Here is a 15827-nt window from a genome sequence, read left to right on the forward strand (position 1 = left end):
ACTGTATATGCCAATAAAAAAATTAAATTTTAATTTTTGGCTGTTTTGTAAATACTTCAGAAATGTCTACCATCTTCATAACTTTGGCCCTAAAGGTTTGGGATACCCTGTATAAGAACATTTTCTGGTAACTGAATTTTTCCTTAATATTTTGTTACTGTTGATGATGAGTAGTCACTGTTACAATACATTCAAATTTAATATGGTAAACTTATAAACAGTTTTATTTTTAAGAAAACCCAAAAAATTACACTGTCTTACCAACATAAAGCTGGGGTTGTTCTTATTTCTCCAACTGAATGAAGGAATGGTCCACTCATGAATATCTTTCCCATGAAGAAGATGACAACCATGGTGTGTGTGCCCAGTAACAACGAGCCTGGGATTTAAATAATCATACAACTGTAAAAAAAGTAATATTAATTGAACAGTGTGTTACTCAGTACAAACACAATTTCTTTAATAAGTGCTATTAATGTGCATGGGCCAGCATATAATCTAACAATCATAATAAAATAACACAAAGCAGTTTTCCATTTCTGTATACTAATACAGAGATATGTAATTCATTTTTCCTGCTTGTAAGATCTTGATAGCTATCATCTGCAGGCAACTTCATCTCTCTTGAAGTGTTAGCTCAGTAATGGGAAATTCTTGTAAAATTTTAATGAATATGTTAATTGAATCTTCCGTCGCTTCTTGGTAGAACAACATTATTATAAATGAAAAGTTGCTTACAAGGCCATCTTCAAACATTTACTGACTATTGTCACCAAAGAAGTTACAATATTTGTATTGGAAAAGAAGTTACACATCTAGATTGAAGGAGAAATGTACAGTACAGTAAATAACATCTTTGACAGTGTGGTCATAATACAATGTAGAAGGTACAAAGTTGAACAGTAAATAAATGTAAAGGGAATAAACAGCAAAAAACTTTAACACAATACTGGAGCAGCAAGCCTGCATAACAGTTTATATTAATAAACAAAACTAATAAAATAAAATGAATACTTGGTAAGGCTAGTTCAGGAGGTACAAAACATGGAGAGTGGTACACAAACCAATTAAAAGAAACAATATCAACGTAACTACAGAATATACAAGGAACTTAAGCAATATCTGTAAGACAAACAGAAATGAATAAACGCAAGAAAATTGAGGAGTGTGAGGGAACATAAAGTAAATGCCATCTATGAGAGTGTGGTGGTACTGCATTTTAAAAATAAAAAGCTGAACAATATACAAATATATAAAGAGCAAACAGGAAAAACATTAACATTATACCCAAAACTGTGCCTATGTAACAGTTTGCATAAAATAAATGAACCAAGTAAAATAAAAAATAGTACCTGATGAGACAACTTCAAGAGGTATTAAACGTAGAAAGTAATGCAAGTGCTATTTAAAAGAAAGACTTAATAGTTGTAACTATAGTCTATATGCATTACATGAGAATTTTAATAAAATAAAAGAACTGAATGAATACAGGAAAATGTGGCTATATGTAGGAACAGACAGTGTGGGAAGTAATGAAAAACAGAGAGGATTATGTGAAGTTTAGGAGAGAGGAAATATTAAGCTCTGTCTGGTCATTTAAGGTTAGATCTGAACTGTGAGCTAAATGTTTGTTAATTTCCAATTTCCAGGGCTTCCAGAAAGTTCAGTTTTTAGCCTTTGTTTGCTAAGTGAATGACATTGGACTCTGGCTGGTAGATTTTGCCCTCACTAAGTACATGCTCAGCATATGTGGAGTCAGAATTCTGCAACTTCGAGCTGTGTTCATGTTCAGCCAACGTAGCTGCTACATCTCTGCCTGACTGACCAACGCAAAACTTGCCACAATCAGAACAGGTAATTTTGTATACCCCACTGTTGGCTAATAACTGGATTTTATCTTTATTACTGAAAATACACTGGGCTGTGGTGTTCTTAACATAGTAGGAAAGCCTATGCTTGCAGGATTTCATTGTTTTTGCTACAATCTGTGATACTTCTCCTAGATATGGTAGTGGACACCACTTCTTTGCAGACAGTGGAAGGGGCAGCAGATGAGGCATAGAGTAGGTGTATAATTTTCAGTTTTTGTTTCCCATGCAACATTTCTGGACTGTAGCCACTGGTTGAAGAAATAAATTGTATTGTATCTAACTCTGCTTTATAATCATCAGTGGACATGGGGACACATATGAGATAGTGTACCATTGGGTGGAAAGCTGCATGTTTGTGAGCTATGGGGTGTTGTGAGCAAGAACGTATTACTCTGTCTGTAGTTGTAGTTTTACTATAAATTTTGAAACAATGTGTATGTGTGGTGATATCAATGATGATATCTAAGAAGTTTTTGGATTCGTGGTCAATATCCACTGCAAACTGAACATTTATATGTTGCTGTTTACATTTTGCAAAAATGTGTTGAGCTGCCTTGTAGCTGCCAGTCCACTTACACAGCACATGATCTATATATCTAAACCAATATTTAATTTTTGCACTCAAAGGTCTTTTTTTTCAGAAAATGTTGTTCAAAATGGTTCATGAATATTTCAGCCAACAGTGGACTAAAAGAGGAACCCATAGTTATAAACAATTAGATAGCTTAGCTATTTGATAGCAACCACCCTTTTTCTCCAACGTGCAGCACCCTCATGCTTTCCATTATATCCATCAACAAGTGCTGTTCATTCCTGAGATGCTTTGCTACAGCTCATGAGCCAGTTCTCTCTATTATTATCCTCTTTAAATCGAACTTTAAAACTCCATCACATCTTCTGCAGATATCTCACTTCACAATCCTTGCGTTTTATTTCATACACTCCCAATTTCCTCATCCAGTTCTCATCTGTGCCGATCTTCAGCCTCAGCCTCTGTCCTAATTTAACACCCATCTTGAAAGCAATTCTAACCCCTTTCGTGTTAAATCACCTCATTAATTATGTGAGATGGTCCTCCAATATAGCATGACGCTATATCTGTCTGGATTTTTATCATTTTGTTGGTTACGACGACTAACTGCTACAGCCAAACGATATGTCAAACCCACTTCAAAACCACCTTCTACCACCATTTGTCCAAGGGTTGTCATTTTCTCATTCTTGGTTTCTGGATTTAGAGGTATGGAATTAGCTCTGTGCACCACATTTTTGAAAAGTGCTAATTTATGTTTATGGGGGTGGTATGAGGATTTGTCAATAACTGCCCTGTGAACATAGGACAGAATTTTTACAATAGAGCATGAGCGACATGGAGTCTTGAATTGCCTGGACCAGAGGATTGAGAATAGTAATAAGCTCGAGACAGGAATTTTAGGAAACCCACGATCACAGGAGCTTTTATTGGTTATTGGATTAAAATATGGCGAAATGGGCCAAACTACGAGTTCATCAGTCCATTGTTCTGAATAAAACAATGCCACAAGTGTGAGAATAAAATAGACGCGACTGACAATTCAAAATGAAATGAGAGGAAAAAATCACAACAATGATGAAGGGCAACAAACATGTAAATGGACAAAAGGAGACAAGAAAAGAACAGAAACACAAGAAACGGGATGAAGAGATTAAAACAACAAAGCAGATTACCATGGCTGGCCAACCATGAGAATAAAAAAGGAGAAGCCAGCCACTCTGTAACACATTAAAACCTCCACCCTAAAAGCACTACGGTGGAGGACACACAGGGACAAAGGACATGCGCTAAAACTTAGATCAAATGATAAAAGCCACCCTCACGAATAAAACGTAAAACTAAATCAGCTGATGAGGCATTGTCAGATAAAATTAGTGGCAACGAGTCTAGTAACCCAAGATTTCATCACTGGGCAGTCAAAGTGGGACAGTGCACCAGAATATGGGCCACTGTAAACCGGGCACCGCACCAACGCTCAGGTGGGGTCACCCAAGCGTGGCCAATACGGAGCCGGCAGAGGACAACTGATTTCCTGCGAGAGGCCCACATGGAAGTCTTCCACACATTCGTAGTCTCCTTAATGACATGCAGTTTGTTGTGTGTACTGCTATGCCACTCTGTCTCCCAAGGCCAAAAAACCCTATGGCGTAAGTCAGAATGCAGATCAGGTTCAGAGATGCCCATCTCCAGAAGCAGTTTCCACATAGCCTGTTTGGCTGGCCTGTCAGCAAGTTCGTTCCCTGGGATGCCAACGTATCTTGGGGTCCACACAAACACCACTGAACAAAGGGACCAGTCCAGGGCATAGATGGACTCCTGGGTGGACGCTACCAAAGGATGGCGAGGGTAGCACTGGTCAACAGCTTTTAGGCTGCTCAAGGACTCAGCACACAGAAGAAATGATTCCCCAGGTCATGAACAGATATACTGAAGTGCATGAGAGATGTCCACCAGCACTGCAGTGAATATACTGCAGCCATCGGGCAAGGAATGCTGTTCAAAATGGCCTCTGTGTACGTAGGCGAAGTCAACATGACCATCATCCATTGAGCTCTTGGTGTAAACCACTTCAGGGCTCTGGAACACATCAAGAATTGAGAGGAAGTGACAGCAGAGAGTGGCAGGAGTAACTGATTCCTTAGGGTCGTGCGAAAGGTCCAGACGAATCTGCGGCCTAGGTGTACACCATGGAAGTGTATGCAGACAGACCTCAATGGGAGGTGGTAAAGGGTAGGACTCCAGTTCAGACAGAGGGGATCACGTGCGAACCGCAATCGTTAGCCCTGACCTGGGCTGCTGATGCGGGAGATGAACTGCCACGGGTGGAAAAAGGAGATGGTAATTTGGATGCTCAGGAGAGCTATGAATGTGTGCAACGTAACTGGCGAGCAGTTGTGCACGTCGGATCTGCAATGGAGGGACTCCGGCCTCCACCAGGACACTTGTCACTGGACACATTCTAAAAGTTCCCGTCGCTAGGCGAACACCACAGTGGTGCACTGGATTGAGTACACACATCACTGAGGGCACCGCTGAACCATAAATCAGACTCCCTTAGTCAAGGCGGGATTAAACAAGGGCTTTGTAGAGCTGCAGCAGAGTAGAGTGATCTGCACCCCAGTTAGTGTTGTTCAGGCAGCAGAGGGCATTGAGGTGCTGCCAGTACTTCCGCTTAAGCCGATGAAGGTGAGGTAGCCAAGTCAATCGGGTGTCAAAAACCAGTCCTAAGAATCAATATGTCTCCACTATAGTTAGTGGATTGTCATGAAGGTAAAGTTCGGGTTCCAGATGAATGGTAAGACGCCGAAAGAAGTGCATGACACATGACTTGGCAGTTGAAAATTGGAAGCCGTGGGCGAGAGCCCATGACTGCGCCTTGTGGATGGCTCCCTGTAGGTGCTACTCAGCAACATCAGTACTGGTGGAGCAGTACAAAATGCAGAAGTCGTCTGCATGCAGCGAGGGTGAGACAGATGGCCCTACAGCTGTTGCTACACCGTTAATGGCTACTAAAAATAGTGAAACACTCGATACAGAGCCCTGCGGAACAACATTCTCCTGAATATGGGGGGAACTATGGGAGGCACCAACTTGGACACGGAAAGTACGGAGCAACAGGAAATTCTGGATAAAAATCAGGAGCGGGCCTCAGAGATCCCACCTGTATAATGTGGCAAGGATATGATGCCATCAGGTGGTATCTTATTTTTTTTGTATGATCAAAAAAGATGGCAACAAGGTGTTGATGTCTGGAAAAGGCTTTCCAGATGGCAGACTCGAGGGACACAAGATTATCAGTGGTTGAGCGCCCGTGGCAGAAGCCGCCCTGACATGGCCACGTGACTCCAGGACCCAAACCAACTGCCGACACACCATATGTTCCAGCAGCTTACAAACAATGTTGGTGAGGCTGATGGGCCAATAGCTATCCACATCAAGCGGGTTTTTACCGGGTTTGAGCACCAGAACGATGGTGCTCTCCCGCCATCGCACGAGATCCGATTGAAGATGACGAGGAGATGGCGCTTGTAGTCAGACGAGAGATGTTTAATCATCTGACTGAGGATCCGATCCAGCCCAGGAGCTGTGTTGGGGCAATGTGCAAGTGCGAGCTTCCACTCCGTAAATGGGGTGTTATAGAGTTCATTGTGGCGTGTAGTGAATAAGAGGACTTTCCTTTCCATCCGCCATTTGAGGGTGCGAAAGGCTGGGGGGCAGTTCTCCGACACAGAGGCTCGAGCATGGTGCTCAGCAAAGTGCTCGGCAATCAGGTTTGCATCGGTAAATAGCATGCCATTGATGGCAACGCCAGGGACCACCTGTTGGGGGTCTGGTACCCAAAAAGACGTCTGATCTTCGTCCAGACTTGGGAAGGTGACATATAGCACCCAATGGTCAACACGTACCTCTCCCAACACTCCTCTTTCCTTCGTTTTATAAGCTGGTGTACACGGGCACAGAGCCGCTTAAAGGCTATCAGATGCTCTAGGGAAGGGTGCCGCTTATGTCACTGTAGAGCTTGCCGACACTCTGTAATTGCCTCAGCAACTTCCGATGACCACCAAGGGACTGCCTTATGCTGGGGGCACCCTAAAGAGCAAGGGATTGCATTTTTTGCCGCAGAAACAACTGTGGTAGTCAACTACTCAACCATCACATTGATGTTACCATGTGGGGCAGAGTAAACGGTGACATCAGCGGTGAAAGTTTCCCAGTCCGCCTTGTGTGAAGCCCACCTGGGCAGGTGTCCGGGGGCCTGATGCCGGGGCAGTGACGTGAAGATGGGGTCACTACCACACAGGTCGTCTTGTGCTCTCCAGTGGATAGATGGGAGAAGTCCTGGGTGGCAAATTGATAGATCAATGGCTGATTAACTACCTCGAGCCACACTGAAATGTGTGGTGGCCCTAGTATTAAAGAGGCGGATGTTGAACTGAGACAGTAAAGTTACAACATCTCTGCCTCGGCCAGTAAGCACGGCGTCACCCCACAAGGGGTTATGGGTGACAAAATCTCCCAAAAGTAGGAAAGGTTTAGGGAGTTGATCAGTGCAGCTAATACATTCATGGGTACTGTGTCATCTGGAGGAAGATATACATTGCAGACGGTTATTTCCTGGGTCATCCGTATTCTGACAGCCACAGCTTCGAGAGGGGTTTGAAGGGGCACAGTTTCACTACAGACTGAGTTTAGGACATAAACGCAAACTCCACCTGACACTTGATTATAGTTGCTACGGTTCCTGTACTACCAATCATAGCTGTTGAGGGCAGGGGTCTGCATTGCCAGGAACCAGGTTTCCTGGAGGGCAATGCAGAAAGCACGCGTAAAGCTTAACAGCTGCTGTAGCTCAGCCAGGCGGTGGAAAAAATCGCCTCAATTCCACTGGAGGATGATATCATCATGAGACTGGGAAGGCATGGAACATTCGGTGAGGCAGTTTACGCCTCAGGGTCACCTGCTGCCACCAACTTTTTGCCTGAGCAGTCTACATCCATTGTGTCTGAGGGTCCGGCGAGATTCATGTCCTCAGCGGATGCCAGAATCTCCGCCCCCTCCACAGACGCAGAGCTTTTAGGTAATGGTGGTGTGGGTGCCACTGCAAATTCCTTGTTTTTGGGGATCTTCTTTTTCGATTTCTCATGCTGTTTCTTGGGTTTCCTTGGCTGGGAGGACTTCACTGAAACAGTCTCCGGGACTGAGGATGAGCGTGAAGTCCTACGACCAGCTGCTTTTGGGCTCTTCAGCAACAGGCGGGAGTGTTCTTTCCCACTAGCAGAAACCTGGGAAGGGAGTGAGAGGAGCCAAAGAAGTGAGGACTGAAATTTCCGATGGGTGGGTGGGGGAGGGGGTGGGGTGTTGCTCCTGAAATAGGTGGTGCGGGAGCAACAGGGGCGACAACTGCTCTCGTAGTGGTGGCATATGAGGTGATCATAGCAACAGGATGTAGGTGCTCAAACTTCCTCTTAGCCTCAATGTAGGTCAGTCGATCCAGGGTCGTATATTCCATGATTTTCGTCTCTTTCTGTAAAATCCTGCAGTCTGGCGAGCAAGGTGAATGATGCTCTCCATAGTTGACACAGATGGGAGGCGGCGGGGCACATGGAGAATTGGGATGCGATGGACATCCACAATCTTGACAGGTGGGGCTGGAAGTATATATGGCCGAACTTCAAGCACTTGGAGAACCACATAGAGGAAGGGATATATGGTTTACATCACAGCAGTCGATCATCACCTTGACCTTCTCGGGCAATGTGTCACCTTCGAAGGCCAAGATGAAGGCACCGGTGGCAACATGGTTATCCCTCAGACCCCGATGGACGTGCAATAATGAACACCTTGCCGCTCTAAATTGGTGTGCAGCTCATCATTAGACTGCAAAAGAAGGTCCCTGTGGAATATAATACCCTGGACCATATTTAAGCTCTAATGAGGTGTGATGGTAACAGAGACATCCCCCCCCCCCCCCCCCCCCACTTGCCACAGGTGAGTAATGTCCGTGACTGGGCAGAGGATGCTGTTTTTGTTAAAGCTCACCCAGAGTGCATTTCGGACAAACGGTCCCCCTCCCCAAACTTGTCCTCCAAATGCTCCACAAAAAACTGAGGCTTCATGGACATGAAAGATTCCCCATCAACTCTCGTACATACAAGGTACCGGTGCAAATAATCTTCACTGCCATCCTTAGCCTGGGGTTCCTCCCATGGCGTGGCCATGGAGGGGAACGACTTGGGACCATATTTCTTATCATTGTAGTTGGACTTTGCCCGCTTAGAGACTGCTGGCGGCGGACCACCAGCAAGAGATGACATACTAAGCTTCATGGCGTGTCATCCACCCTGATGCCACCCACTCTGACCAGGGGCCCTCCCCATGGGCACCACCCAGCCTCAGCAAGGATCACCTGGCAGGATGGCCATTGCCGGGAGTCCCAATGCCCCAAGGTGATGGGCATCTACTCCTTGGCATACGTGGGGAGTTAACAGCACAGGCATCAGCAGAGCTACAACCAACAGGGTACATGGCCGCCCCACCACAACAGACTGGCTACCATGCTGGATATGAGGTGCAAAGAAGTCTATGGTCATCGTTGGCACAGAAACTGACACTGCATAGTGCATGGTGGAAAACGTACCCAGGAAGGTGTCCTTGCCCAAGAGATGGAGAATGGCCAGGACTGCAATGCAATGACATGAAAGTGGGCGAAAGGTCTCAATGCATGACGGACATGATGCACCATCTAAGGCCCCCTTCCCTGATTGGTTTACTCTTCGGGAAAATTTTGAAAAATGGAGGTCAAACCCTACAGGGGACCATCACATTAAGGCCGAAACATGTGAGACTCCATTTAATCACCTCTTACAACAGGCAGGAATACCTCGAGCCCATTGTAACCCCTGGATCCACAGGGGGGCAGGAGCTTTTAAGGAGGACGTGCAGGCATCATTAACTGATATCTCATACGGCATGCCGCTGCCCCTTCCAGTCGAGGTTATCAAACCCGCAGAACTGCTAGACTCAAAGGAGTTAACAGACCTCATCAGTCAAACAGCACATCTCTCACATTAGAATGCCACTGCCACAGCCTCACAGGTCTTCCAGATCTTCAAACACAAGATGCTAGCAAAGTGCAAGGTCGTCATGCTGTGTGAAGACACCAAACAGGCATCCCTCCAGCTCCCATACTCCTGCCCGCACAAGGTCCCACAGAGAGGAGACAACTGCTTCGACATCCTTCTCAATTCACAACTCAAATTAGCATGAGTCCTACACAATGATACCGACACTCAGGATGCTGAGACTGCATGATCTACTGCTGACACACAGCTGCAAAGCAACACACTGTACTGACTGGAGCTACTGCAAGTTATGCCTCTGGCCTAGTCTCCTTGCACCCCTCTGGACTCTGTTCCACAATCCCATTACAGCTGCACCCACTGATGTACACCTCGCCTCAACAACTACATCCTAGACTAGAAGAAGACGATATCCCTCCTCCACCAGTGCTCCGCTCTAGAAGTGGGTGCTATGAGGAGATTTCATCAATCAGAATGTTGAATATGCCATAAATTATAGTCTTTGACACTAGTAACACCTTTGGTCTTCCACAAGGTGCAAGGACTTGGTCTGTTGCTGACTTCCATGTTGTGCGAATGTGTTTCCATTGTACTTGTGATATTAATAAAGCACTTATAACTATATCCTGCAGTACTAGAGTTTCATTCAGTGCACTTCCCACATGGAAGACCTACAAAGGGATAACAATGGGGAGAAAGTGTTTCTTACAGCTGAGGCTTATGTTACATAGAATGTGTACAAAAACAAAGTCATAAAGTTTTGAGTGCCAACATTTAAGTATAATAATGTTATGGAAGACCAAACTCTACTGTTCATACTGACCTGAAGATAACTGTAGAGTTAATTATGGAGGAGAGGTTGGTTGGTTGGTGTTTGGGGGAAGAGACCAAACAGCGAGGTCAGCGGTCTCATCGGATTAGGGAAGGAAGTCGGCCGTGCCCTTTCAGAGGAACCATCCCGGCATTTGCCTGGAGCGATTTAGGGAAATCACGGAAAACCGAAATCAGGATGGTCGGACGCGGGATATGGAGGAGAGAATGGATATGTGGAAGAAGTACATTGAAGGTCTCTATAAGGGAGAAGACTTGTCTGATGACATGAAAAGTCTGATGACATGACTGACCAACAAATAATTGAGGACATATGGTGCAAGTGCTACATTGAAATGAAGCGGTTGACACGAGAGCAATTCATGCTGAGTCACATTGAACCAGTCAGAAGACTGATTAGAATTATGGTGACATGGCTGAAAGAAAGTCTGCTACACAGTCACCACCTTCCAGCGATCAGATGAGCTCAATCCTTGAGATCACAAAATAACTGTGGGCCAGAGGAACACTACTGTCTTCCCACTCTCATGGTGATCTTGAATGTGCAGTGCCAATGGATACCAGCAATAACAATAGATTATAACCTATACGCTGCTCATGGAGTCACTGCAAATCAGGAAAGACTCATGTGATTGGGTACAGACATAGTCAAAAGGTGAAGAGCACACATGATTGTAAAGGCATAGCCTGTCTAGTCTTCAACTCTTGAACCATCTGTATAAAATGATATCCAAATTGGAGTACTAACTGAGTACCAAGAGGAACAATTGGCAGAAACTACGCAAATTTGACAGTAAGGCATGCACCATCGGTATGCTCAGCAGTACAACATAGTAAGGAGATTGAGAGGAGATTATTTAAGTTGGCAAGGATGTGCTTTAGTTGATATGATACTAAAATACTGGACTGAGGCCACTTTTATGGACATTTGCTTCCAAATCAAGAGGAGAAAGAGTTATTCGGGTGTTCTGGATTGATAATGATGTGTATGATGTAGATAAGTAGTAACTGGTGGTACCTAATTCATAAGAGGGGGATCCCTGTCTCGACCAGCAGGCTGCCTATGGGGCTCATCCAACAGGCACCAGTCACAAGCCTTATCCCACAATGCTGTATCAGGTCTAGTAATCACAATGCTGAAGATGCTGCTGATTACAGGCTAGTCTTCCAAAATGAGATCTTTGTCGAACTGTAAAATGGTGGAATGGTCCACACCCCAGGAGATGTTACATTAAGTTTTAACTTGCACATCCATTTAATTTAGTTTGTTAACCAGTTACATGTTCCACAGATTAGATGATTACTATTTAAGCTTTTTATTATGACAAGATTTAACAGTTGCATATTTTAACCCATCTGGAAAAATTCCCTGCACCAATGATGCATTACATATATCACTAAGCACATTACTTATTAAGTTGGAACAACTATTCAGAATTTTGTCAACACCACATGAGATTTTGTCGTTTAGAATTTTTGGAATTTTATTAATATCAGTGAAGGTTGTTGGAGCTACTTCTAATTGCTTTAAGTTTTGTGGAATGACATTTTTTAATATATTCGCTTTCTTCTTCAACTGGACAATTTAATACTATTTTTGCTGCTAAATTTAGAAACTAATTGTTAAAAGTACTAACAATTTGTGAATTATCAATCACAATATTGTCATTTAGTTTAATTGTCATGGTACTTTGCACGCTGGCCATTTATCCTGTTTTAATACCGAGTGAGGTGGCACAGTGGCTAGCACACTAGACTCACATTCGGGAGGACGACGGTTCAATCCCGCATCCGGCCATCCTGATTTAGGTTTTCCGTGATTTTCCTAAATCACTTCAGACAAATGCTGGGATGGTTCCTTTGAAAGGGCACGGCCGACTTCCTACCCCATCCTTCCCTAATCCAATGAGACCGATGACCTCGCTGTTTGGTCTCCTCCCCCAAAACAACCCAACCCAACCCCATTTAATAATATCCAATATAGTTTTAATGTTATCACCCACATAATTAATTTCTGTCAGGACTTACATACTTCTTGACACTTTAATGATTTCCCTTAAAATATTTCAGCATTCTCTGTAGTATGCAAGTAATGTCAGATCTTAACTTATTCTGATCTATTTCCTTCTTCCTCTTAAATGAGATTTTAATTCCCTTAGTTATCCATGGCTTTCTTCTTCTTCTTCTTCTTCTTCATATTATTCTTATTATTTTAATCGATCTGCTGTCTAACTTTTTTAGGAAAGCAACTTTCAAATACTGAGACTTTTTTGAGGAAATAAGCTGTTGTATATGAGGTTACTAAGTTAAAAACAAACAATAGAAACTCCAGATATGAGTATCAACAACATAGAAAAGACAGATTGATACTTACCATAAAAGAGACACATTAAGTTGCGGAGAGGCACAATTTAAAAAATAAAAAAAATAAAAATAAAAAAATTACGTACAGTTTTTGGCCACAGTCTTCTTCAGTAAAAGACAGACACACAGCATTAATACACACATGCAAGCACTCATTACTGCCAACTCCAGCACGTCGAGCTGGAATGCACCTATCATGTGGAATGCAAGTAGCAGTCTGGAGGGGACAGGGAAGGGGAAGGGATAGTAGTGTACAGGTGGGGACAGAGACAAATGCTGCCTGGTTGCATGTGTAGGGACTAGAATGCCAACATGTGCAGCATCATCAGGAGGTTGTGGGGCAGGGAGGTGTGGAAAAAAGGAGCAAAAATGAAGATGAGTGGGGAAAGGCGGGTGGATGCTTTGGTACAGGGCAGCAAACAAACAGGACAGGAGATGAGTATAGGGAGGAGATGATAGGATGGGGGGGGGGGGGGGGGAGGTTGGAGCTGTTAGGTGGAGATTGTGGGGACAGTAGTTGGCATAGGTTGAGGCCAGGACGATTACAGGAGAAGAGAACATGCTGTAAGAATAGCTCACATCTGTGCAGTTCAGGAAAGCTGGTGGTGGAGGGAAAGATCCAAAGAGTTTGGTTAGTGATGGAGCCACTGAAATCAAGTCTGTTATATTCAGCTGCATGTTGTGCCGTAGGGTGGTCTACTTTGCTCTTGGCCACAGTTTGGCAGTGGGCTTTCATCCTGGTGGACAGCTGGTTGGTAGTCATAACAATATAAAAAGCTATGCAATGGTTGCAGCAGAGCTGGTAAATGACATGGCTGCTTTTGCAAGTGGCCTGGCCCCTAATGGGGTAGGATAAGCCCATTCAGGGCTGGAATAGGAAGTGCTAGGTAGGTGGATTTGGCAGATTTTGCAGCTGGGTCTTCCACAGGGCTATGATCCTTGTGGCAAGGGATTGAGATTGGGAGTGGCATAGGGATGGACTAGGATGTTGTGGATGGTGGGTAGGTGATGGAACACCACTTTAGGAGGGGTGAGAAGTATCTAGAGTAGGATGTCCCTCATTTCAGGGCATGATGATAGGTAATAATAGCTAATACATAGTAGGGCTTTCATTACCTATCATCATGCTCTGAAATGAGGGACATTCTACCCTATTACAGTCCTGTCACAGGTTTATCCCACCCCATCAGGGGCTGCGGCCCTGTGAAAGTAGCCATGTCATTTACACAGCTCTGCTGCAATAATTGCAGAGCAGAAGAGCAAAGTAGACCACCCTGTGGCACAATGTGCAGCTGAAAATAACACACTTGAGTTCAATGGCTGCTTCACTGCCCAAGCCATCTGGATTCTTCCCTCCACCATCAGATTTTCTGATCTGCGCAGATTGGGATTAACCTTACAACACATTCTCTTCTTCTGTAATTATCCTGGCCTCAGCCTATGGTAACTACTGTCCCCACACCTCCCGCACAACAGTTTCCACCCACTCTTTCCTGTCATCTCCTCCCTATTCTCATCTCTCACCCTGTTCATTTGCCGTGCTATGCCATTGCATCCACACGTCTTTCCCCACTCCTCTCCATTTTTGCTACTTTTTTCCCACACCTCCCTGCCCCACAACCTCCTGATACTGCACCTGTTGGCATTCTAGTCCCTGCACATGCTAGCAGACAGCATTCATCTCTCCACACCCGTACACTTCTATACCTTCCCCTTCCCTGCCCACTCCAGATTGCTACTTGCATGCCACATGATAGCTGCATTCCAGACAGAGATGCTGTGCATGAAGTGTGCTTGCTTGTGTGTATGAATGGTGTGTGTCTATCTTTTACTGGCAAAGGCTGTGGCCTAAAGCTTCATGTAAGTGTCTTTAAATTATGCCTGTCTGCAACTTAATGTGTATTTTTTTATGGTAAGTAGCAATCTGTCTTTTCCTACATTGTAGATTATCAAGTTAACATGCTGTCAGATATGAGTCCAAAGAAGCAATATGACCTGACCACATGAAGCAGCGAATTATGTAAGTCAAGTTCCTTGCAAGGAAATGAGGATGTGACTTTTGTAGTTTATAGGTAGATAGTGTAACATTTGATTATGTATTCGATCCAGACCCCAAACCGTATTTAGGCTCATTGTCACTGACCAACAAGTTCCCTCACAGAAAAAGTGGTGTTCCATACATTGTTAGATGAAAGACACGGTAAGTCACTCTGTGTGCTTGCCTTTTGTGGAGTTGGAAGATGAAAGTCAGGAGGTGGGGAAGGGAGAGGAGGGGGGTGGTTGTCAGCCCTAATCCTCAGGCAAACTGCATCACCAGATGGTCAGTGATAACATTGGAGTCAGATGTCACTACACCATCGTGACAGATGTCTGGGATATAGTCACTTTTTGTTGACCACATAGACAATGTAATTTGGTCTGTCGGTGAGGCAGAGGAATGAATTCCTATGGTGGATATTAATCTTCCACTGCATTCCTTCTTTTGTCTTGTTTGGTCAAACATTGGAATGGAGTAAACACAAGAGTCCCTATAAAGTCTGCCTGAATTTTCACAGCCTAAAGAAGAATGGAAAATGGGCAAATCTGGTGATGAATTGACTAGTGTGTGGTTTAGTTTTGAAAGAGAAAAAAGAAATTAATTGCTTGAAAGTAATCTGGGTAATTAAGAAAAACTTAATTAGCAGTTGGAGGTAAAATTGAAATTTTTCACAAACAGCTGTTATTATCTATGTAAATTAAGGGTCAAAAAGTTCATCTCAAAGCCTAGTTGTTTTATGTATAACAAGTTATACTGATGTTATATTTGACTGTCAAAAAAGCTTCCTCCAAATCAAGTGGCAAAACACCTAGCATCCCCCATGGCCTATGACATCACCCTCCACTCAGGCTATGGCCATATGTATAAGCTCACAATCCAGTGTGTTCATACAGGTGTAATGGAGGGTACTGGATGCAACGGGTAGCAGCAGCAAACCATGGAAGGAATGCTGCCGGCACCTGTGCAGCAGTTCTGCAGGATTATGACTTATAAAAGAGGTGAACAGGTATGTTGCAAGGAAGGTTTCAGGGCTTCTTCAGTTGTTGTTGATGACACAGTCTCCCTTATTTGGGCTCTGACTGTTCGGATCAACCGTTCTACTTCGGGAT

General features: G+C 44.1%; 1 protein-coding gene across 1 annotated transcript in view; it reads right to left on the reverse strand.

The window, feature by feature from the left end:
- The window catches only part of LOC126263151 (metallophosphoesterase 1), a 151951-nt gene that overhangs the window by 15668 nt on the left and 120456 nt on the right, over window positions 1-15827 (reverse strand). Inside the window, exon 8 of the mRNA XM_049960183.1 lies at window positions 262-402. Coding sequence (XP_049816140.1) covers window positions 262-402 — 141 coding nt within the window. The remainder of the gene's footprint in view (window positions 1-261; window positions 403-15827) is intronic.

The sequence above is a fragment of the Schistocerca nitens genome, chromosome 6 (assembly GCF_023898315.1).
Source record: "Schistocerca nitens isolate TAMUIC-IGC-003100 chromosome 6, iqSchNite1.1, whole genome shotgun sequence".
Lineage (NCBI taxonomy): Eukaryota > Metazoa > Arthropoda > Insecta > Orthoptera > Acrididae > Schistocerca > Schistocerca nitens.